Here is a 24,156-nt window from a genome sequence, read left to right on the forward strand (position 1 = left end):
TGATCAGGGAGACACCCCTGAAATTATGGATGAAATTTTGACAACTGCTAGAGATCAGGAATTGGAGGTGAACGAGGATGACATAGAAGAGCTCATAATGGGACATGTAGATTAACTGACGACAGAAGAACTCCAAGAAATTTTGAATGAAAAACACCAAGAAACACAGCGAAATGTGTCTCCTTCTGAACAAAAGGAAGACAAAAGAGGATACCAATGCCGACATCTGCCGTTAAAGATCTTTTGAAAAAGTGGGAGGATGCCAGAGCAATGGTCTTAGAATGGCACCCAAACTAAGCTGATGTCAATAGGGTTGGGGATTTTTACAACGACAATGCTATTAATTACTTCCGGAAAATCCTGAAAGAGAGAGAAAAGCAATCGACATTGGACATGTTCTTCAACGCCCCATAAGCAAAAATTGAAAAGGACTGATTAGTATGCAAGACTATATGTATGTATTATTTTTTAAAAAACTTAATAAGAAATTAAACATTTTTTCAAATTTAATTTTTAGGATCTCCAGAACGAATTAATCGATTTCACATAGAAGTCTATGGTGAATCGATGATCGGTTAACGAACAATTCGGATAGCGAACATAGTCTTGGAACGTATTATGTTCGTTAACCGATCACCCACTGTAGTATAAATATTGCTACGTATTCTTTTAATTCTATTTATTTGATTAAAAATTTAAATAAATGTCTTTGTGATGAATGTTTGTGATCAAATGTAATGAAACATTAGAATTCCATGTAACCAGTGGTTTATTCATATTAAAACTAAAATCTCTCCTTTTATTGTATATGTCAGCAGCACTGCAGATATTTTCTTTCTTTTTTTAATACTATCCAAGAATTTAAAATTATTGTTATTGACATAATTACGACATGACTCTATTATTTTTTAATCCATATATATATATATATATATACGTATNTATATATATATTCAAAAAATTCATATTAATGTTACGACAATTCCTAAAGTTACATATTATTTTAGAAAAAATATAGTTTAGAAAAATAAAAGTAATGAAATCAACAATAAATCTAATTTTTTGATATTTGGCAGTTTTTATTACCCATTGGATAATGACGTGCGCACTTTATTTGGACGTCATCGCACTTTTCAGCATGTTCAAGAGTAATAGTAAACAGTGCGCATGCGTCTTCATTGCATGCGTTGCTATGGCGACCGCTGCTGTTCGATAATTTTTTCAGAATTAGTTTTGTTTTTATTATTGTTATTATTATTTTCCCTATATTAAAAAAAAAGAAAAAGTTAGCCAGAAAATAAGTTAGAAAGTGACGAAAAATTATATCCTTGTGGTATTCCATCTATTTGAATAAAATAAAAAATCCATTATAATGATAATTATTGAGAACACTTTCATTAGGTGGAATTTCCCAGTTAAGTGAAATCGCAATTTATCGTTATTTAATAACCATGGTATAATAATTCATAAGAACAACTTTTAGTTTAGAAAGTGGAATGCTATTAAAAGAGATCTTAAAAATGAAATGTCGCGTTCATTAAGTATTGGAAGTACTTATTTATCTGTGCCTTTCTTTCTTAAATGTTTAAACACGATTTGAGGTTCCCTTCCTTTCAGCTCTCATCGTCCTTTGTTATTTCTAAGTCTGAAGACCGGAAGCCTTATTACTGTGGTATAACAAGGGTCGGGTAAAGCCGCGCCCACTTTTAATTGACACAACACTTCAATGATTTGAGAAGGATTAGATTAGCTGGTATACAACTGAGCATAACGATTGATGCGCTGGAATGGGTTCATAAAAACTCAGTAGAAATTAAAACATACTCACTATCTCAACTAAGTGGGTCCGTTTTTAGGCCTTTTCAACTCCTTTTTTTTATGCAGAAAGTAATAATTTAAGTAACATAGAAATTTTGAGGGAAACACGCATGACTTGTATGTCAATAAACGTGATTTCTTTATATTTTTTTTATGCAGAAAGTAATAATTTAAATTGCATAGAAATTTTGAGGAAAATACGCACGACTTCTCGGTCAATAAACGCGATTTTTTAATTTTTATGCAGAAAGTAATAATTCAAATTACGCAGAAATTATGGGGGAAATACGCATAACTTGTTTGTCAATAAATGTAATTTTCTTTTTAAATTTTAATGCAGAAAGTAATAATTCCAATTACGCAGAAATTATGGGGGGAATACGCATGACTTGTTGGTCAATAAATGTGATTTTTTTTTTAAATTTTTATGAAGAAAGTAATAATTAAAATTATATAGAAATTTTGTGGGAAGTATGCATAATTTGTTTGTCAATAAACGTGATTTTTAAATTTTTATGCTGAAAGTAATAATTCCAATTACGCAGAAATTATGGGGGGAATACGCATGACTTGTTTGTCAATAAATGTGATTTTTTTTTAAAATTTTTATGAAGAAAGTAATAATTAAAATTATATAGAAATTTTGTGGGAAGTATGCATAATTTGTTTGTTAATGAACGTGATTTTTTAATTCTTATGCAGAAAGTAATAATTTAAATTGTATAGAAATTTTGAGGGAAATACTTCATCATATTTGAGGAAAATACTTATCACAAATTTAATTACATTTATTGATTTGTTTGTCAATTAATGAAAAAAGAAATAAAACTATTTATTTTATTTATTGTATATTATATTTTTTATTTATTATTATTTATAAATTTCCTTTTTCAAACAAATTATCTATTTTAAATAATTTAAATAAGGTTGACTTAGTGGTAAACTAGTTTACAACTTTTTTTAATACTTAAACAGAAAATCATGTCAATACTTACTAAAATTGCTAGAATTTATGTGAAAAAGTATCTATTTTATGTAACAATTAATGCACGTATTTTGATGAGATGCATTCAAGGCCGTATTCAAGAAGAAATGCCCATGATTGCAGCGGGGCTGACTAAAATATCTTACAAAAAAAATATAGTTTTTATGAACTAGTTTATGCAAGATCGTAGAAACTATGAAAACTACAATTTTGCATAAAGTGTCTACAAAATATGAGGAGCTTTCACTGTAAGAAAACTCGGTAAATCATTAACCAGTTTTTGGTGCACAGTTTCTCATTAGCCCAAAAATAGAAGATCATTTTATTTTAGTTACACCATAAATTGTGAAGTATGATCGAAAAATACTTCCATGGGGTAACTGACTGCACCGAAATTTGGTAAAAGGCGCAAATCTTTCACGGTGACTGTAAACTGAACGATATTTGTTTACGACGACGACATGTTTTTTTTTTACAACTAACTTGGTCTCGGTGTTTCGGCCGGGAACACTAATGCATGTTGTTACAAGTATCAACTCAACATTTAGGTAGGTTAATGTTTTATTTGCATTCATTAGAGTTCATTTCTTTTACGCTGAATTTTGAAATTAGGTTTGCTGTATAAAAGGGTTAGAGGTATGGCATAAAATATCCTACTTCAGGTAAATAGTTTTGTTATGGTAAATAGAAATCTTGGCTTACATTTGAGCGCTTTAAAAATACCTAATAATGGTGAAACTTTTCTCTGCTTTATTAAACGAGAAAAAAAAATGAATGAAAATCGGTGTTTTGTTTCTTCTAAAACACCTACTTTTGGTGCAACCTTTAACTGTTATTAGGAGCTGGTGAAAATACCAAAATATGGTAAAATTGAGCTCCACTTTATGTAGCCAGCAAATGAATACCGATTTTTAATGACACGTAGCTCGGAATTTTTAACAGGGTTACACATTAAGGGATAGGAGCAAATACTGTGAATCTGTAACTAACGTATAATAAGCTGAACTAAAAATAATAACTCTAATGATCCTATAAATAAGTTAAAGAACACATTGAAGAATCGAACAATAGGGTAGCTTCTTAATTCTAATAGTCTACTGGAAAACTGAACCGACACCTCTACCAACACATTGATATAGGAAAATATACATCGAAATTCACAATAAATTAACATTAATTGTAAAGGTAATAAAATTCCCCATAATATATTAAAATAAATAATATGAAACCAGCTAGGAAAAAAAATAAATTTAAAATATATTTACTTTTTTGTATTACAATGAACTTTAAATTTGAACTATTCATTTAAAAGCAGTCATTAAACAATTAAATTGGACAATTTTAGTTTCTTCTAATTTCTTCCGTAAGAAATGGGTTTCTTCCAGAATCCTCATACTAACTTGAAGTAATATATTTTTTATAACAGAAAAAATAATAATTTTAAAAAATTTAAAATGCTAATTGTTAAAAAAAATTATAGACCGCTTTGTGAAAATTCATTTTATAAATTCTTAACTAAACATAGATTTTTTTTAAAAAAAGAAAAGATTGATCATAATAAAACACAAATTTTTATCTATAAATGCATTATTAAATCATCATTTAGGCTGTATACAGAGCTCATTTAACAAAAAGAGATTTTACGTTGTGGCTTTTTACTAAAATTTGTATTTGCAAATTAAGATTTTCCAGTGAGTGTGACCTCACATTTTAAGACATTTAAGTCAACTTGATATGAAATTCCAAAAACAAATTTTTAGCATAATTTTATTGCCCAAAATATAGGTGACTCAACCTTATTTTTAAACATCTGATTCTATTCCATTATCTATAAAAAAAAATATTACTGTACACGTTCAAGGGCTGTGTTGAAAATTATGTTGCACATAAAATGTGTTAAAACAATTATTTTAATATACGTACTCAGGGCCGTCTTAATAGCATGTAGGGCCCCGGGTCGCAGAAATGCTTTGGGCCTCTATAACATATCACATTAATTGAAATCGAACTAAAAAACTTCACATATATGAAATATGTAAAACATTTTTAAGATATACAACAATTTTAACAAATTTTAATTACCCCAAAAACTCAATGAACTTAAAGTAAAGCATTTTTAAACTATGCATAATTTTTATAAAAAAAATTGAGATTCTAATCAGTTGCAATACTCAAGTAATAAAATAATTTTTAAAACCATGGAAGCTAATTAAAATCATTAAATTAAAAAAATATTAAAGTACAACGAATCAAGAAAAAAATCGAATGTTAGGAAATATTTAGTCAAACCTTGCAGTTATTAAAACATATTTCAATGCACATCAGCCATAACCAGTTTAAAAGAGTTGCTGTGCTATAATGCTCTGTAATTCTAAACTCGTTCAATTTTTACTTTATTTAACTAATTTTAAATACTAAACAGAGTTGGTTGTGGTCGATTTTTTTCCCCTTGACATTATGCTCACATTAATTTATTTTACAAGTGCGTATGAATCTTGCAGGCCCCACTTGAGCAGTAACTGAGAATTAAGTACTTAAAATAACGTTGGAAAGTAGAAAAAAAGATGTTGGTTGCCTTTTTAAGTTTTCATGGTGATAAACTATTCAAATTATTGGTGTTAGCACAATTATCAATCACTAATTGCAGAAAGAAAAACAAAATGAACACTTATACAGAAGAATATATTTATTTAAAAAATAGATATATATATACATAAAACGACAATGGTGTTTATTCTAAGTTTCTTTTTTTATGCAATTTATAAGAGGTAGGATTGTCAAGGGCCCCCCGGACACTGCTCGAATGTGCCCATACGTCAAAACGGTACTGTACATACTAACATTTTAATTTAAATTTCTGATTGACATTTTCCTAAAACCGAATATTTGATACTGTTAATGTGTTATGGTTGGGGCATTAACTACGTTCTATTTTGGAATTTTTACAAGAAAATCTTTAGTAGGGAATATTTAGAACAGTGGTTTTCATCTCAACCATCTCTGAAGAGGCTGTTGTTTTAAACTTGTTTCTTAAGGTAAACCATAATATTTCAAATATTATTATTTCAATTTTAAATGCAAACAAATTATATCAGATAATCTTGCTCCAATAGTTTGCTTGCATTTCAATACATTGAAAACATTGCTTCAGTATTTCTATTTTCATGGTTTACTCTTAGCATACCCGGATTCACTTTTTTCTATATTTTAAATTTTATAATACCCTGCATGAAAAATTTAAAATTTTTGAAGAATTACTATTTCTTATGAGGATATTGGAAAAATGCAATTAAATGCTGATAACATTACATTTAAAATAAACATAAAGAAAAAAATAAATTTCTAAACATTTGAAAATAAATCTGGTTTTTACAGATTAACATTCATGTTTACTTTTTATGAAGGCAATGTTAAAATAATTTACTAATTTAAGAAGAAAAAAAATTCTTATTTTAAGGAAAAAAAATCGAATTTTCACTTTTAAGAACGTTTTACTTCCATTAAATGGCATTTTTGAAAGATAAAATAGAGTGAATGTCATGATTCCAGTCATTGGCACTCAAAAATAATAACAATCCTTGCTAGAAGACGTAAATTAATTTAGCATTATTTAATGAGAGGACAAAACTATTTATAACAAAAAGTCTGCCAGTCGTTGAAAAAAGACCTTATGTACATTTATTATTCTTATTAATAAATATGGTTTTGTTTTTAATATTTTATAATATTGTGAAAATTTCATTATTCACCACTTATTTCTTAAAAATGCTCTTCATTTTAGAAAAGGAAACTTGCAATGTTTACTATATTTTGCAAAATTTTTCAATTAATAATAGCTTTCTTAATCGTTTAAGAATAATCGTTCTTAAACGATCTGAATCGTTTCTTAATCGTCGTTGAAAAAGTGGTCGCATGTTTTAAAATATGACAGCTGTAAAAAAGGCTAGAATCCATGTTTTGCTTTCTAAACGAGAAGAGGCTTCAGAAAAAAATATTTGATTCGATTTGCAAAACCTTTCTCAATTTCATTTCCTTATGAAAAGGCAAACTATACAGCTAAAATAAATTATTCAAAAGTGCATTTAAATAAATAAAAAATACTCTACTTATCTTGCAGTTCAAACGTGTAAGTTTTCGATATATATATATTTTTTAAAATTATCTTTTAAAAAATATTTTGTAAATAATTTTTGATAAGTCTGAGCTTATAAAGATACTCTCAAAAGAAAAATGGAGGCCCACTACATTAATAATTTATAGAAAAAAGTATGTAGACTGTTAAGACTGTATGAGTTTATTAGAAAAATACTAATGAAAACAATATTGTCCCATTTCCCTATTAACAGGAATCTGTGTTAAACTCGGAAAGAAGACACTGTAAACATTGAAATTTTTAAACAAACTGGAAGAATAAGAACCTCCGTCATTAATTCTATTTTCATCATTGTTTATTTTTTCTACGTCAATATTTTCCACAAAAAGACAGAACATTTTGGTTTCAAAGTATACAATTTTTTTAGCTTTATGTAAGAACATTTTGTAAATGTGTTAATCGTAACATAATAGACAACTACCTGGATTAGAAAAATAATCATCCGAACTTAAATCTGTTAACAAAAAAAGTTGAACCTAAAGAACACAGAATGTGTACTCCATAAGGAAAAATGAATTAGATATAATTTATACGATGGCGAAACTTTTAATAATTCAAATAGGAAGAATTTCTTATCTCTTTTATAAGTTTTTTTTTTTTTTGAAAATTTTACTATAAATGTTAAGATTTATAACTGACAACACGTAATTTCTCTCTCTTTTTCCTCTATATCTATATCTATATATCTATCTATATATATTTATATCTATATCGATATATCTATATCTTTTCGTCTTTCTTTTTCTATTTTCCTACTTTTGACTGACATCGCCACGAGTATAAAAAATAACAAAAGGAAATTCTCGTGTGGAAAACTTTCTACAACTATGGATAAATAGTAAATATTTAAAGCATAAAAGCTGAATTTTTTTTTTAAAATAAGCACTTAAATTCTAATAACATTCGAACAAAGGAGAATGTTTTTTTTTATTTCAAAAAAAAAAAAAAAAAACATTTTCTCGTTAAAATTGTAATACAAAATGGTTCTATCAGCACATCAAATTTTAACTCTGTAGATGCATTTCAACGGACAGTCGATCTACAAATATGATTTTCTTATACTGCATATTTAAATCAATAGTTCCTGTATGAATAATCGAAAAGTAATTTTTTTTACCTCATCTAACACCTTGCATACTTTTCGACACACTTTCATAATTCCAGGTTTCTAAGTCATATTTTTACCTGCTAAGCAAAATGTAGCGTAAAGCAAAAAAAAAAAAAAAAAGGAAGAAAGAATTCGCAAAAAAAAAGCACTTAGAATTACAACTTTTGAACAATTTAGAATTTCGAAAAAACTCAGTGTTAAGTTAATAAACAAAAATGTCCTTTTCAACGTGTCCCATTTTAACTCCACGGTTGTATTCCTTCGGCCTGTATTATCTTTTTTCAAACAAGTTAAACAGTTAATTATCTAACAAACTATTGAATGTTAATTATTTTCATTCTACCGTAATTCCTATACACTTTTAACGCATCTGCGTAATTTCAATTTTATAAGTTTTAGAGTTTTCGAGCAGCAAAATAAAATGTAACATATACAGACCCTGGACATATAATCAGACGCACTATAAGATTCTATGTAAAATCTTAATTATACAGGTGATACCATACAACTTTATTGTTTTTATGTGGCGATTTGCACTTGTTTACGTTACTGTATCAATTGGTTAACATTGTAACGCAATGCATTAGAAATAAATACAAATAGGAAGTATATGAAATATCTCTTGAATAAAAGACCATTACATTTGTGTTTAAGTAAGAAAGTACTGCCTATAAACTCGTGCAACACATGTCATTATTAAAAAACTATAGTGCGTCTAATAATTTGGTCTAATTATCATAATATACTAATATAATACTGATATGATAAATATTCTATATTTATTTAATATATCGTCTAATTTCCCTAATTGATACACGAATGTAAACAAGTACAAATCTGTTTCAGTCTCGTAAAAACAATAAAGCTGTATAGTATCACCTGATAATTAAGAATTTACAGTGGTTCTAATAGTGGTTCTTATAGTGGTTCTAATAATATGGCCAGGGGCAGTAAGTTGAACAGCCAAAGCAGAGTCCAGCGGCGCCCCCTCCTGATTTTTTATTATAGAGAGAAACTTTATAGATTTGCACAGAATGGAAAGATTATACAAATCAATAGAAAAAATATCTTTTAAAAATAAATGAATATATGCTTTAAAGAATAGTACTGTAATGACTAATATTTATTATGAATCTCAAAGGTTAATGAAATTTATTGTTTAGTGTATTTTTGACCAGAGGTGGAATAAAAACATATTTCGATAAAAATGGTGCGCCCGTTGGAATTCTCCGACTTCTTAATAATTAAGAAAAAGAAACATATCCTGCTTTTTAAGTCTTCTAACAGAAATGTACAATTGGAGGTAAATAATTTTTAATAGCGTCGCAAATTAATTTTTAATTCTGACATGCATCGAGGTCTATGGAAACGGAATGACCCTACTAAAGTAAAACAATTAAGAAAAACTTACTTAAAAAAAGCGTGACTTAACAAACTTAAAAAAGTTACTTAATGTTAGACAAAACTATGCATTAAAATTATTTTCAGAAAAGTGAAATTTATTTAGTAATAGTAAACTTTTATATAAATATTTTTAAGATCCAGATAAATCTAGTTCAATACTTCTATATAATTTTCTTCATAAATTTCTTTGTAATTGTTGAATATTGGTTTTATTCAAATTTGTCTCATTCATTTTTATTTAAATCAATCTCACTCATCAAGCATGTTCTCAACGAAGTTGCAATAACGTAAAAATAAGAATTCTTTCTTCGAAATAAAAATGCCGTTTAATGGTGAATACACAAAAAAAAATTTTTCTCCAAACGATTCTGTTGTTAAATATGCGATTTATGAATCGATTCTGTTCAGCAGAATTAAAAAAGAATACTATAAGAGAATAATATCAGAATTAAAAAGAGAACGAAGTTGCCGTAAAGTAAAAATAAGAATTCTTTCCTAGAAATAAAAATCCCGCTTAATATCGAACACACAAACATTTACTTTTTCCCAAACGATTTTGTCGTTAAATATGAGATTTATGAATCGATTCTGTTCAGCAGAATTAAAAAAGAATACTGTAAGAGAATAATATCAGAATTAAAGAGAGAACGAAGTTGCCGTAAAGTAAAAATAAGAATTCTTTCCTAGAAATAAAAAATCCCGTTTAATATCGAACACACAAACATTTACTTTTTCCCAAACGATTTTGTAGTTAAATATGAGATTTACGAATCGATTCTGTTTAGCATAATCAAAAGAGAGCGTTCATTTTTATCATATTTATTGCACATTTTAATTATTTATTTTTAAATGAGAAATCTCGGTTTAGTGGATGCAAACAGTTCCAACAGCATCCATTCCAGTCGAGGTAGCATTAAAGGGAGACGGGGGTTGCCATTAAACGCATAGATTTTGGGATAGTTGAAATAATATAAAATATCAATGACACTGACCTTTGACGTTGGCGACTAGAAGTAAAAAGGTGGCGACTAGAAGCTGAGGAGGAGGCATCTTATCCTCCTGAAAAAAAGGAGGGGGTTTTCACAGCAACATCCCAGCGAAAGAAGTGTGTATCCCTTGCGTGTATCCGACTGCGGTAAAACTCGGTTCGAAATGCGGCTCTCGCTTCCTCCTCCTCCCCCACCCCACCTTTTCTAGGTCGGTGCCTATTTCCCGGAAAGGGGGCGCCCCATTCCTCTTCTCAGTACAGGTAGAGGGCGGTATCTCAAACAGAGATTTTCCTTCTTTCTGGAAAAAGCAGGATTTAAAACAATCTCCCAAACGACACTATTTCTCCATCTTCCTCAGATGAAGTAGAATTAAAAATAGTTTATAAACTATAACGAGGTTATCCTAACTATTATTTATGTTATGTTATTTTATACGCGTATAGCGAGCGGTTAAGGAGTTCTCTATTCGCGGCATTCTTTTTTACAGGTACTCAAATAAATTATAGTTAAAAAAAAGTTCGATGTGATAATCTTTTAATTAAAAATGAAGTCATTTCATTTCAATCCAAAAAACGGTTGGAGACCTGACGAACAGCTAAAAAAAAATCCAAAAAAAGAAAAATCGTCTCAAATATTTGTTATGGGTTACTCGTTAAATGGAGTATATTTAACCATATTTAACGTTCTAATGTTATTTAACGTTCCGATTAAATATTTCGTTTAAAATATAAATTCGCTGAAGAGTGAGTTTAGTTAATAACCTATAAGAAAAAATAAAAAAAATTACGTGCACGTTTCTAAAGAATATTTCTTTACAGTTTTTGGAAATACTTTTTATTCGTTCACTAAGACTGTCGATATAAACAAGATTGAAACAATCATTAATTAAAAAAAAAAATTTAGTTTTTTTTTTTTTTTCTTGTAAAAATCTTGGCGATAAACAGATTATTATATCAAGATAAAAATAAAAAATACTACTCAAAATGCTAACAGAGAGTTAAATTCCTATTTCTATTGGGACAAAATTTACACTAAAGGTATTACTTAGTAATAGTGTTCTACAATTTCATATTTATTACTTTGATGGAATAAACATAATTTTGCACAATAAAACTATAAGAATCGATTGGACAACAAATGAAAATTCAGACAAGCCCAACTATCTTTCAAAACACTTTATATTATTTTATATCCGACGTTGCACGGCAGACCGATTTTTTGGATTTTCGACTATCGATGCTCAACTCCGTATCTTTGGTAACTTAGAACCTTACCCAAAAGACAAGGGAACTCCTGGGTCAAGCATTTTGGACAAACTAGCCTTCGTGGAGGTCATTTCGATGGAACTAATCCACCTTTGAGTTACATATATGGTGAGGCAAATCACGAAACTTTCCACGGTAAGACTAACGGTAAATGGATTCTAACCATGAATCAGGCTACCACTGAGGACATTTTATATCAGCACTGAGGTCAGTGTGAGCGGGAAGGAGAATTGGGATCGACCAGTTATAGCTGGGATTCGAACCTGGCCACCATATTAGAATCTTAGAGATCCCCTCTAAGACACATGATCCTCATAAGATCTATTTATTTGCTACATGAAGTAGGATAGAGCTTTCGCTTTTCAATGAGGTGAGCCAAGTTCGAATGCCAACGATGGCTGGTCGATACGAATTCCGCACCCGACTCGCACCAGCCACAATGCTGGCGTAAAATATCCTCAGTGGTAGACGAATCATGGGTTAGAGTCCCCTTGCCGTCAGGCTAGCCATGGTAGGTTTTCGTGATTTTCCTTTTCATGTAACTCAAATGCGAGTAAGTTCCACGAAAAAGTCTTTCACGACTGCAACATTTCTCCCTAATGGTTGATCCTGGAGTTTCCTTAACTTCTGGATTGAGTTCAACATTACAAGGCTACGGAGTTGAAGATTAGTAGTCCTAAACTGAAAATTGGGTTCAACGACTGCTATAAAATAAAATAAAATCATCGCCCATGATTAATAAAATCATCATTATGATTCTCATAAAAAACACTGCATTTTGAAAACACTGGCAATTTTTTCCCCACTTGTTTTCGACACTTAGTCACAGCTGCAATGAATACTGTTTAATATTATTTCCGACTAAAAAAAATTCTATTAAATTGTTATATTCTTAGCATATTATTATATTTTTATATACTATATTCGTATATACTATATAGAGTAAACCAACCAGTGAAGGAACATTTCATATATTGATTAAAAATAAGAATTTGAAAGTTTTTCCTTAGATTGGTTGGTAACAATAGCTTACTGTCAAACAATAGGAAGTCATCTAGCAATGTTTTGGATTACCTGGTCAAATAGACTTCTCTGGAAAATTTTTTGAATTTGTTATTATCACTGCAACACCTTGTTTCTTTGAAAAAATTATAAGGTGAGTGTTTGTATTTATATGTTTGAAGTGGAATTAATTGCATGCAATAGTTTTATTTTTCTCACTGTGAAAAAGAGAATTCAAAATATAGTTATTGAAGTTACATTTTTTTTAAGCATCATAGCATAATAAAGTGCTGAGATAAGGGAGTGTTTATTCACTGGATCACCAAACGATGAAAAACAAGTGAAGGAACAAGTGTTCCTTTACTGGATTTCTCTCTAAGTTAATGAAAATAAAAGATAAACTTTAATTTTCTTGTACCTTTAGTGATGTTCCGCATCAAAAGTATGTTAAAAATACGAAAAACAACTTCTAACCAGTGAGGGAACAGGCATGTTCCTTTACTGGGCATAGATTTCCCAGTGAATGAACAGTATGTGTTAATATGTTGACACTTTAATTTTCAATTCATGATTACAAAAAAAATTTAACATTTTCCAAGTATTTATATGTTATAATTTCAAGAATAGGCTTATTTTTAAATATTTGTATGGCTTATAAATTCATAAAGAGCATTAAAAATTAACCATAATTAAGTGTTCCTTTACTGGATGTTCATTCACTGGTAAGAGCTGTTCCTTTACTTGGTCTTCTTACTACTTGTTATTTGAACCTCTAAAACTTTAAAACAATATTATGTAAGTTCTCTACAATTTTTTTACATAATTTGCAATTAGTAACAAATATGTTGACACTGTCATTTAACTAAAATTACGATTTTTGAAATTAATATGATTTTTTAAAAGGCAAGCGAAGCTTAAGTGCTCCTTCACTGGTTAGTTTACCCTACATACATTTTATATTCTTATATTTTACATTGTAAGAGTAATATTATGTTATTTATCAATACAGACAAAAAACAAATTCTAAAGTAATAAACTATTATTAAGTTCTTGCTTATGACAAAGGTTTTCTTTCTTATTTTATTAATTTTTTTTTACTATTAAAGATCATGTCATGCGATTTGCTTGTGAAACAAGTAGTATATAAAAAAAAATTTTTAATCAATTCCTACTCAGGTTGTGGTGTAACTACCACTATAAATATTAAATACCAATTCGCTAGAATATAAGACTTGTTAACTTGATTCTATCTTGAGATACCTTTTGATAAATGAAGGTTGACTTTGTCGATAAATGAATCCCTCTCAAGGTCGACAAAGAAACATTTTATTTCAGTTACTTTTTATTGAATAATTACAATTTTTCTCCCATATAAAAGTAAAATTAAATAAATTTAATGAATTTCTGATATTTGAAAAAAAAACTGTACTAATATCAAGTGTCAAACACTACAAGTTTAAAAAATGAATTTGAACTTGAATGAAGAAAAAGTATTTTATTAACAATTGAAAATTTGAACAAGATATATAAATATATATATAGGGAGAGTGTGAACTAATAGTAGGAATTGAAAGAAAGGGGTGTGGTATCAGACAACAATAAAAGTAAAAATTTGATGACGTGGACCACACGTGCTAACACGTCATGTTCTTTATTGCATTTATCTGAAATAACGAATATAAAATAATTAAATATTTAAATGTGCGCAATAAATTATTTTTTTGTTTAAATAGAACTATAAGTTAGAAATTATCACTGATGTTATTTTTAAAATATGTGAAAAACTGTATCTCTTATAGCAAAATGTAAAACAATTACTAACGCAGGGCTCGAAAAAATTCAGAAATTTTACCCGTCCCCGAGGACGGCTTGTCCAACAATGTACCCCTCCTCCTTTGAAACTTACCCGTCGCTTCTAAATAAAAAAAATATATAATTTTCTCTTATTTATTACAAATATTTATATAAATTGCACAATGAATTAGTGGTTACTAGGATTACAAATACTAGGATTACATTATACAGTAATACGCATTACATTATATAGTATATACTAGGTTACTAATAGTAACCTAGTATTTCCTTTACGAAATAATTTAAATGACAAAGGTCAAGTTATCTGGATTGTCAATTTATCCGAGGGTACTGCGTTTCTTAAATGAATCAAGTAAGACGTTTGGCAGTTCCACAATCAAGCCAATGATTTACAGAGGTTTCTGCATAGAAATCTGAAAGGGGTTTTCCATTTAGGTGGATGTTCATAACTGCGTTAAACGCTTCTTGTATAAGGCCAGAACGTAATGTGTTTTTTTTTGTAAGTTCATTGCTAAAAAGCCTCTTTCAACCGCTGCAGTACTCCCAAACAGAGAAAACATCAATTCCACCATGAGCAGTATGTTGCTGTATTTCTAGATTAGAGGGTCATTTTAGAAGTGAGGTGCTAGACTCTTGTAAGATAACAAAAATTGAAAATGTATCACGAAGATTAACGGGAAAATGGCCGTCCGCGCGGACGTCGGATTCTAGAAATTTGTTGTCCGCGGGGAATTTTTGACCGCAGAGGACGGGATGTTTTTCGAGCCCTGGACTAACGCTTAACCCATCAGAAAATTCCATTTCAGTTTTCGCTGCTCCCTAATTAATGAATTAATATTTAAAAAAAACTGTATTAACGAGCCAAGTATTATACAGTAATTACACATATGTAGTAGGCATCGTTACAACTCTATCCGGATAATAATATTTTGATTTCTCCATACTATATTTATGCTGTTGAAAAGAATATCAAAAGTTATTAAATAGTTATGCTAAAATTAGTCTTTTAATGCAACTTAAAGAGTACAACAATTATTATTTTGTCAAAAACATTAAGTGTTTGACAAATATTGCGTAAATATTATCAAACATTCTAGTTAAAATTTCGAAATACATCAAAGAACAATAACGAATTACGGTAGAACATTACGGTAAAATTATGTGTTTATAACTAAATATTTTATTTGTAGTTCCAATGCTGGCTATGTATTAAGTAATAGAAGATAAGGTTTGATTTTTTTCATTTTTTAATATTATTCAATTTTTTAAATGATATCGCTAGCTCCTCAACTGCGTTACGAGCATTTAAAATTCGCTTCTAATTGGGTGCTTGCACTTCAAGAAGAGGAAGACTTCCTATACTCTCACATGTGATCTATGACGTCAGCGCCAGCTAATCTTTATCAGCAAAATGGCGTATTAAAGTTGAGCTAAGTTTCTCTACATAAGTTAGAATGTTAATTAACGATAAGTTAATTAAATACAGAACCGTATCTCACATAGAATTAGTTGAAATGTAATGCTTTCTCATCTACTTCTTTTACTTAACTTAGATTTATTATTTGTTTATGAACTTTATTGTAACCGTGATATATTTTTGTTTTGAGTAGGGGAGAGTGGGGTCAATTGTAAAATTTTTTACTTAACTATTTTTAACTAACAAAAAATCCAATATATTATTAGTATTAATTGACAGACGAGTAAAGTAGACTATCCTCTACTAGAAAAAAAAATAAATACCTTATTTTAAATGTTATTATATTAGTTATTAACAATTTTTGACAGTCGTGCACTTGTTACAATTGTCCCCACTTACGGGGTCAATTGTAACAGTTCATAAATTCAACTAAAACATAGTTAATTATACATATTATCATAGTTGTGATATATTTTTTTATTGATCAAAATAGTAGTGATATTTTAGGAGTAAAAATAATAATGAGCAGAGACCTAAAGGGTTAAACTTTTAACTTTAAGGGGTTAAAAATTTTAATTTATGCTGTGAAAGGTGACAAATAAAATAATGCACATGCAACATAATATAAATGATATAGGAAACTATTGGTGGTTCTTAAAGAGTTAAGTAATGGTTTGTAAACATAAGATTATTTATTTTCAGCTGTTACAATCGTCCCTTTACTTATTGTTACAATCGTCCCCAAGACGCGATTTCACCTGCATTTGTTAAAAACAATGCTAGTTAATAAACAAAACTAATTCTTTTTTATTGATATGTTAATTAAGGTGTCCACTTACATATTCGGTTAATAATTTTTATTTGTTTAAACAAAATTACTTTGTAACAATGTAATATTCTAATACCAAAAAGAGCACTTACGTATCGTGAAAATATCTTTTGTGATGTAACTCTTTCAAAAGTACATAAAAATGATTGCCAGCAGGGGTGTGCATGTAGATTTGTTAAATAAACCTTGTGCGTCACCTAGGAACCAAATCTAGAACCCGACACTCGAAATTTTTGTTCTCTTACAATCGTACCCTGTTACAATTGACCCCACTCTCCCCTACCTGGCAACTTTGATACATAATTAGTTTGTTTATGTTCCACATGGCTTCTTGCCTGTCTTTATGTTAATTCTCTGTGTAAATATATGGTGAAAAAATTGAAATCGTTGAGAAAGAATCTTAGTGAAAGAATTTAGAATGTGTCACTTAAGAGAATTGATACTAGACGGGCTTGGCTTACTCCAAATAGAATGGAAGGGACAGTTGCTAACTTAAACAAATGCAACGTTTTAACAACCAATTAGGTTTGAAATGCCCACTCTACGTCACTTGCAGGTATCCAATTGAACCACTATCATTAGCTCTTCAAGACTTTTAAAAACTGCAATTTTAATGCCGTGCATCCATTCTTCAAAATAATGTTGCAATCGATAACCGAAAGTTCACCTAGAAGCATTCTTTTCTTTTTTATGGTAAGTAAATTTGTGTCTAAATTGCTCCGGGTAAAGTTTGAAACGTTTGAGTAATAAAGTTTTTACTTAATCGTAGTTAAAAGTGGATTCTTCTGGCTCTAGGGCTATAATTTGGACAATACTAAGAGGTAAACGTCCCATTAAATCAGTAACGAATTCTTCTCTATGTTTATTCGCGTAGCTTGTCTTTCGAAAGCTTGTAGCGTAGCTTGTCTTTCTTGTCTGCTCTTATATCAGTTTGATTAGCATCAAAACTTTTTATGTATTAATTTAGATCACTAGACCTAAATTTATCTGCGGCAGTTACAGGAGCTCCATTTTGTTTTTTCAAATTATCTGATTTTAACTTCTCAAACTGAATTTCTTGCGCTAAACGCTCCTTTTCAAACGATAATCTTTCTCTTTCATTTTGCTACATTTTCAACTTTTCTGAAACAATAGTGTCTAAAAGGTTTAAAAAAATAACGATATTTAGATTTATCTTTACAGCGAGAAAAATAAAACATTACATACAATTAATTCTGCTTAAGACAAATAAATAAAAACACTTACCTTATAATTTTGCCAAAGAAACAAGGTGCAGATACTGACAAATTCAAAAAATTTTCCAGAAAAAACCATTCGATCAGGCAGTTCATTATCTTGTTAAATGGCTTCCTATTAATACGTAGTAAGTTGCTGTTGCCAACCAATCTAAAAAAAAAATTAGAATCTTTTTTACTTAAAAATATCTATGAAATGTCTGGGAATATCGATGAAGTGTCTACTGGAATATGTTCCTTCACTAGTTGATTTACCCTATTTAAAAATTAAGATAAGTTTCAGAATATAATGAATTTCATTTTATTTACTTTTTATTATTTTATAATCGTCGTTGAACAGCCGACCCAATTTTTTGTGTGTACGACTACCAATGTTCAACTCCATGGCCTTGTCATTTTAAACCCAAACCAGAAGACAGGGGAACTCCTGGATCAAGAATCGGGAGAAATTTTGCCTTCCTTCGTGGAGGACTATTAGATCGAACTAACCCCTCATTTGCGTTACATGGGGAGGAAAATCACAAAAACCCTCCCATGATTAGCCTGATGGCAATTATATTCTAACCCATGATACGTCTACCACTGAGGATATTTTACGTCAGCACGGTGGTCGGTGCAAGCTGGAATGCGGAATTCGTATCGACCAGCCATCGTCGGGATTCGAACCCGGTTCACCTCGTTGGAAGGCGAATGCTCTATCACGGCTCTTTTCAACTTCATGACACATTTGCCAATAGTACTAACGTTTTCATAAAAAAAAAAAAGAGTGATGGAAGGGGGCTCCATAATACGTTCTCTCAAGACTTCACCTATGCTTTGCGCATATTCGAAATCAAATTTAGATTCAATTCATTCGCTTATACAACCTTTCTCGACCTCGGTAAAATTCTTCATCCGAATTCGCCATTGTAGCACGACCAGCAAATTAACTTAGGCCCTCATTGCACCAATATTCACGAATCTGGGAACATTAAGGGTTTAAAGGCTCATTATTTTCCGATACTGGCCCTATATAGAGTTATCAGATTCACCCGATATTTTGTATCCATTATTCATCCGATATTTTATAATCATTATTCAGCCAACATAGGCCTTATATTGGCCGTAAATAGGATGATATTGGCACTGCATAGGACTAATATTAAAAAATCCATACATCCCAATATTGGTCCTTCGGTGCATGTTCATATAGGACCAATTTTGAGGTAAAATTGTTGCTAGGGAACTCTTCTGTTTAATTAAGCACTAAAAAACTAGAAAATTCTCTGACATCGCGAAAATTTTAAAACTTAGAGGTCTACTACGAGGAATATTTTGAATATTTTTTTAATAGAGAGCGTTTTTGGTGGTGTTTTTCCACTGCTAGATTCTAATTTACTTTTAACATCGTCACAGTCAGGTTTAGTCTGATTCACGAGAAAGCCACCATCATTGTGTAGGATATCGCTCGTTTGAAGTGGAATTATATTGGTCTGCATTTCTCAAATCAGAACCGTAAAAGACCAAATTTATAGGAACTTCGCTGTATATGCTTTTGTTTAGGATGACAAGGCCCGTATTCACCGAGCAAACATCGTAAGAGAATGTCTTTAATCTGAGTATATCATATGTAGAGAATTGCCAACATTCTCAGCTGATTTGAATTCTATAGATCGTGTATGGGACATGCTTAGTCCAAGCAGCCTGTCAGCCAACTTCTACATGTGTAACTGAATTTTTAAGAGCATTGCTTGCTGAATGGATCCCCATGATAAGCTTAATAATTTGGCGCTCAGAACCGCTGTGGCTCAAGAGATAGAACACTCACCTCCAAATGAGGCGCCCCGGGTTCGAATCCAAGCAAAGGCTGGTCGATACGAACTCCGCAACCGGCTCGCACCGACTACAGTTCTGACGAAAGATATTCTCATTGCGGGTGGATCATAGGTTAGAGCTCCCTCACCATTAGGCTAAACGCGGGAAAGTTTTCGTGGTTTTCCTCTCCGCGTAACCCAAATGCGGATTCATTCCATCAAAAAGTCTTCCACGAAGGCAAAGTTCTCCTCAATACTTGATCTAGAAATTTTTCTTGTCTTCTGCATTGGGTTCGAAATTACAAGGCTACGGAGATGAACATACAATGCCGGATTTACGTATAAGCTAAATAAGCTGTAGCTTGGGGCCCCGAGATGACAAGGGCCCCCAAATCCTACTTTTCCCCAATCTTTTTTTTTAAAGTTTTATTCGGAACTGAGGCCCTCTGAAGCCCAAAATGCATTTCTTTTCTTTTTTTACTTTGTTGGACGTTTGTCGGAAAGCAAATTTCATTTCGGTTGAAATCCTCAATATTATATTTTTAAACTCCTCGAAAAATGTAGTAAAAAAGGTATACTAATTAACTGTCGCAAACAAATTAATATTAAGTAAGAACGAAAGAAAAATTATATTGAAATATGTTGAATCGCTTATGAGACAGGCGGGATGAAAGACATCGAAACCTATTTGATTGAATAGTAAAACTAGAAGATGTTTCTAAAATTCTGAAATCTATCAGGCTTTAATTTTTTTTCCGTCACAAAATTTATCTGTAATTAAAAATAATAAATTCGTTAGATTTCAATATTGGTTCTGTTTCTTCATCGATTAAATATTAAACATATTTGTCTTTTAAAACATTTCATTCCATAATAAAATAATTATTCTACAATCGTAATTATCTAAAGCTAATTGATTGTGTTCCATTGATATGTTGAATGCTCGTTTTGGCTAGATGCCCAAAACCCGTATCATATTTATTCTCTCTGACATTTAATAGACCCTTTAATCAGGGGTCTGTTTAGAAGAAATTTGGGTCCGTTAACGGACCCTTCACAAAATATCTTCTCANTAAACGTCCCATTAAATCAGTAACGAATTCTTCTCTATGTTTATTCGCGTAGCTTGTCTTTCGAAAGCTTGTAGCGTAGCTTGTCTTTCTTGTCTGCTCTTATATCAGTTTGATTAGCATCAAAACTTTTTATGTATTAATTTAGATCACTAGACCTAAATTTATCTGCGGCAGTTACAGGAGCTCCATTTTGTTTTTTCAAATTATCTGATTTTAACTTCTCAAACTGAATTTCTTGCGCTAAACGCTCCTTTTCAAACGATAATCTTTCTCTTTCATTTTGCTACATTTTCAACTTTTCTGAAACAATAGTGTCTAAAAGGTTTAAAAAAATAACGATATTTAGATTTATCTTTACAGCGAGAAAAATAAAACATTACATACAATTAATTCTGCTTAAGACAAATAAATAAAAACACTTACCTTATAATTTTGCCAAAGAAACAAGGTGCAGATACTGACAAATTCAAAAAATTTTCCAGAAAAAACCATTCGATCAGGCAGTTCATTATCTTGTTAAATGGCTTCCTATTAATACGTAGTAAGTTGCTGTTGCCAACCAATCTAAAAAAAAAATTAGAATCTTTTTTACTTAAAAATATCTATGAAATGTCTGGGAATATCGATGAAGTGTCTACTGGAATATGTTCCTTCACTAGTTGATTTACCCTATTTAAAAATTAAGATAAGTTTCAGAATATAATGAATTTCATTTTATTTATTTTTTATTATTTTATAATCGCCGTTGAACAGCCGACCCAATTTTTTGTGTGTATGACTACCAATGTTCAACTCCATAGCCTAGTCATTTTGAACCTAATCCAGAAGACAGAGGAACTCCTGGATCATAAATTGGGAGACATTTTGCCTTCGTGGAGGACTATTGGATCGAACTAACCCCTCATTTGCGTTACATGGGCAGGAAAATCACGAAAACCTCCCATGATTAGCCTGATGGCAATGATACTCTAACCCATGATCCGTCTACCACTGAGGATATTTTACGTCAGCACGGTGGTCGGTGCAAGCCGGAATGCGGAATTCGTATCGACCAGCCATCGTCGGGATTCGAACCCGGTTCACCTCGTTGGAAGGCGAACGCTCTATCCCCTGTGCCATCACGGCTCTTTTTAACTTCATAACACATTTGCCAATAGTACTAACGTTTTCATAAAAAAAGAGAGATGGAAGGGGGCTCCATAATACGTTCTCTCAAGACTTCACCTATGCTTTGCGCATGTTCGAAATCAATTTTAGATTCAATTCATTCGCTTACAACCTTTCTCGACCTCGGTAAAATTCTTCATCTGAATTCGTCATCGTAGCACGAGCAGTAAATTAACTTAGGACCTCATTTTGCTAATATTCACGAATCTAGGAACATTTAGGATTTAAAGGCTCATTATTTTCCGATACTGGCCTTATATAGAATTGTCTGATTCATCCGATATTTTACAGCCACTTTATAACCAATATCGACCCTATATAGAGTTATCAGATTCACCCGATATTTTGTATTCATTATTCATTCGATATTTTATAATCATTTTTCAGCCAACATAGGCCTTATATTGCCCGTAAATAGGGTGATATTGACACTGCATAGGACTAATATTAAAAAATCCAGACATCCCAATATTGGTCCTTCGGTGCATGTTCATATAGGACCAATTTTGAGGTAAAATTGTTGGTAGGGAACTCTTCTGTTTAATTAAGCACTAAAAAACTAGAAAATTCTCGTTCAAGGCGAAAATTTTAAAGCTTTGAGATCCACTATGAGGTGTGGAAGATATTTTGATTGGAGAGCGTTTTGGGTTGCGTTTTTCCGCTGCTAGATTCTAATTTTGTTTTAACATCGTCACAGTCAGGTTTAGTCTGATTCACGAGAAAGCCACCATTAGGATATAGCTCGTTTGAGGTGGAATTATATTGGTCTTCATGCTCAAATCAGAACCATAAAAGACCAAATTTATAGGAGCTTCGTTGTATATGCGTTTGTTTAGGATCGTGTTCACCGAGCAAACATCGTGAGAGAATGTCTGAGGCCAACTTCTGCATGTGTAACTAAATTTTGAAGAGCATTGCTTGCTGAATGGATCCCCATGATAAGCTTAATAATTTGGCACTCAGAACCGCGGTGGATCAAGGGATAGAACATTCACCTCCAAATGAGGCGCCCGGGTTCGAATCCAAGCAAATGCTGGTCGATACGAACTCCACAACCGGCTCGCACCGACGGCAGTTCTGACGAAAGATATTCTCATTGCGGGTAGATCATAGGTTAGAGCCCCCTTACCGTTAGGCTAAACGCGGGAAAGTTATCGTGGTTTTCCTCTCCGCGTAACCCAAATGTGGATTCATTCCATCAAAAAGTCTTCCACGAAGGCAAAGTTCTCCTCAATACTTGATCTAGAAATTTTTCTTGTCTTCTGCATTGGGTTCGAAATTACAAGGCTACGGAGATGAACATTGTCGTAAACTCAAAATTGGACTGGTTGTTCAACGACGGTTATAAAATAAAACTTATTTGGCCCTCAGCATTTTGCATTTCATTTACGAACTGTGTACCCGATCACGTTTGGCGTTAAGTTTGACGTAGAACAGCTTCAACACCAACTTCAGCTTATGCTTTATTTACATCAGAACCAAAGTAAACTCCGATTAACGCAGTATAAGCCTAGATTCAAAGATGGGTGTTTTTAAGAAAACGTCACTTGCAACAAATCTTCATGCCAGTGGCAATAATGCCGCTGAAAGTCATGCTTTTTTTTAAAAAATATATATAATACTACATTCTTGCAATTCTTATTACGTAATTCATGCAATTTTTATAACATAACTGGCAGAATGCCCGCTCTTCGCTCGGGGTGAATAAAAAATAAGTAAAGAATCAATAAATCAGAGTAGGAAAACACTATGAAATCAAGCTCATAACTAAAAAGCATATACCGACCCAATTCAAGAGCGTAATGGAAGAACCAGGTAAGTGACATTTTAGGGAAATTAATGAATCACTGTTGTTTGCCTTCTTTTCAATCTTAACATAACTAATCACATAAATTTCAAATTAAACAATAAGGTTTTATTTTTTAGGTAGTTAGGTTTTATTTGAAATTAGAAACAATAAAGCGAGGAATTATTAGTCCCGTCTTGTTCTAAATTGGCAATAAAATACTTTTTTTTTCATTCTGAAAATGTCACTTACCTGCTTCTTCCACTAAGTTTTCAATCAATATACCAAAAATAATTTAATTTTTTTATTTCATATTA

General features: G+C 31.1%; 1 protein-coding gene across 3 annotated transcripts in view; it reads right to left on the reverse strand.

The window, feature by feature from the left end:
• LOC107447594 (uncharacterized) overlaps nucleotides 1-18,166 on the reverse strand; it is a 140,431-nt gene extending 122,265 nt beyond the window's left edge. Inside the window, exon 1 of one of the 3 annotated variants that reach the window (XR_011637570.1) lies at nucleotides 10,461-10,629. Coding sequence is in view for 1 of the 3 variants with exons in the window: in XM_016062535.3 (XP_015918021.1) it covers nucleotides 10,461-10,518 (58 nt within the window). In the remaining 2 variants the exon portion in view is untranslated. Of the gene's footprint in view, nucleotides 1-10,460; nucleotides 10,683-18,030 lie in introns of those variants that run through there. The other 2 variants (XM_071184655.1, XM_016062535.3) reach the window with 2 other exon arrangements.
• Between the last annotated feature and the right edge of the window lie 5,990 nt (nucleotides 18,167-24,156).

This window comes from Parasteatoda tepidariorum, chromosome 8, assembly GCF_043381705.1.
Source record: "Parasteatoda tepidariorum isolate YZ-2023 chromosome 8, CAS_Ptep_4.0, whole genome shotgun sequence".
NCBI classification, from domain to species: Eukaryota; Metazoa; Arthropoda; class Arachnida; order Araneae; family Theridiidae; genus Parasteatoda; species Parasteatoda tepidariorum.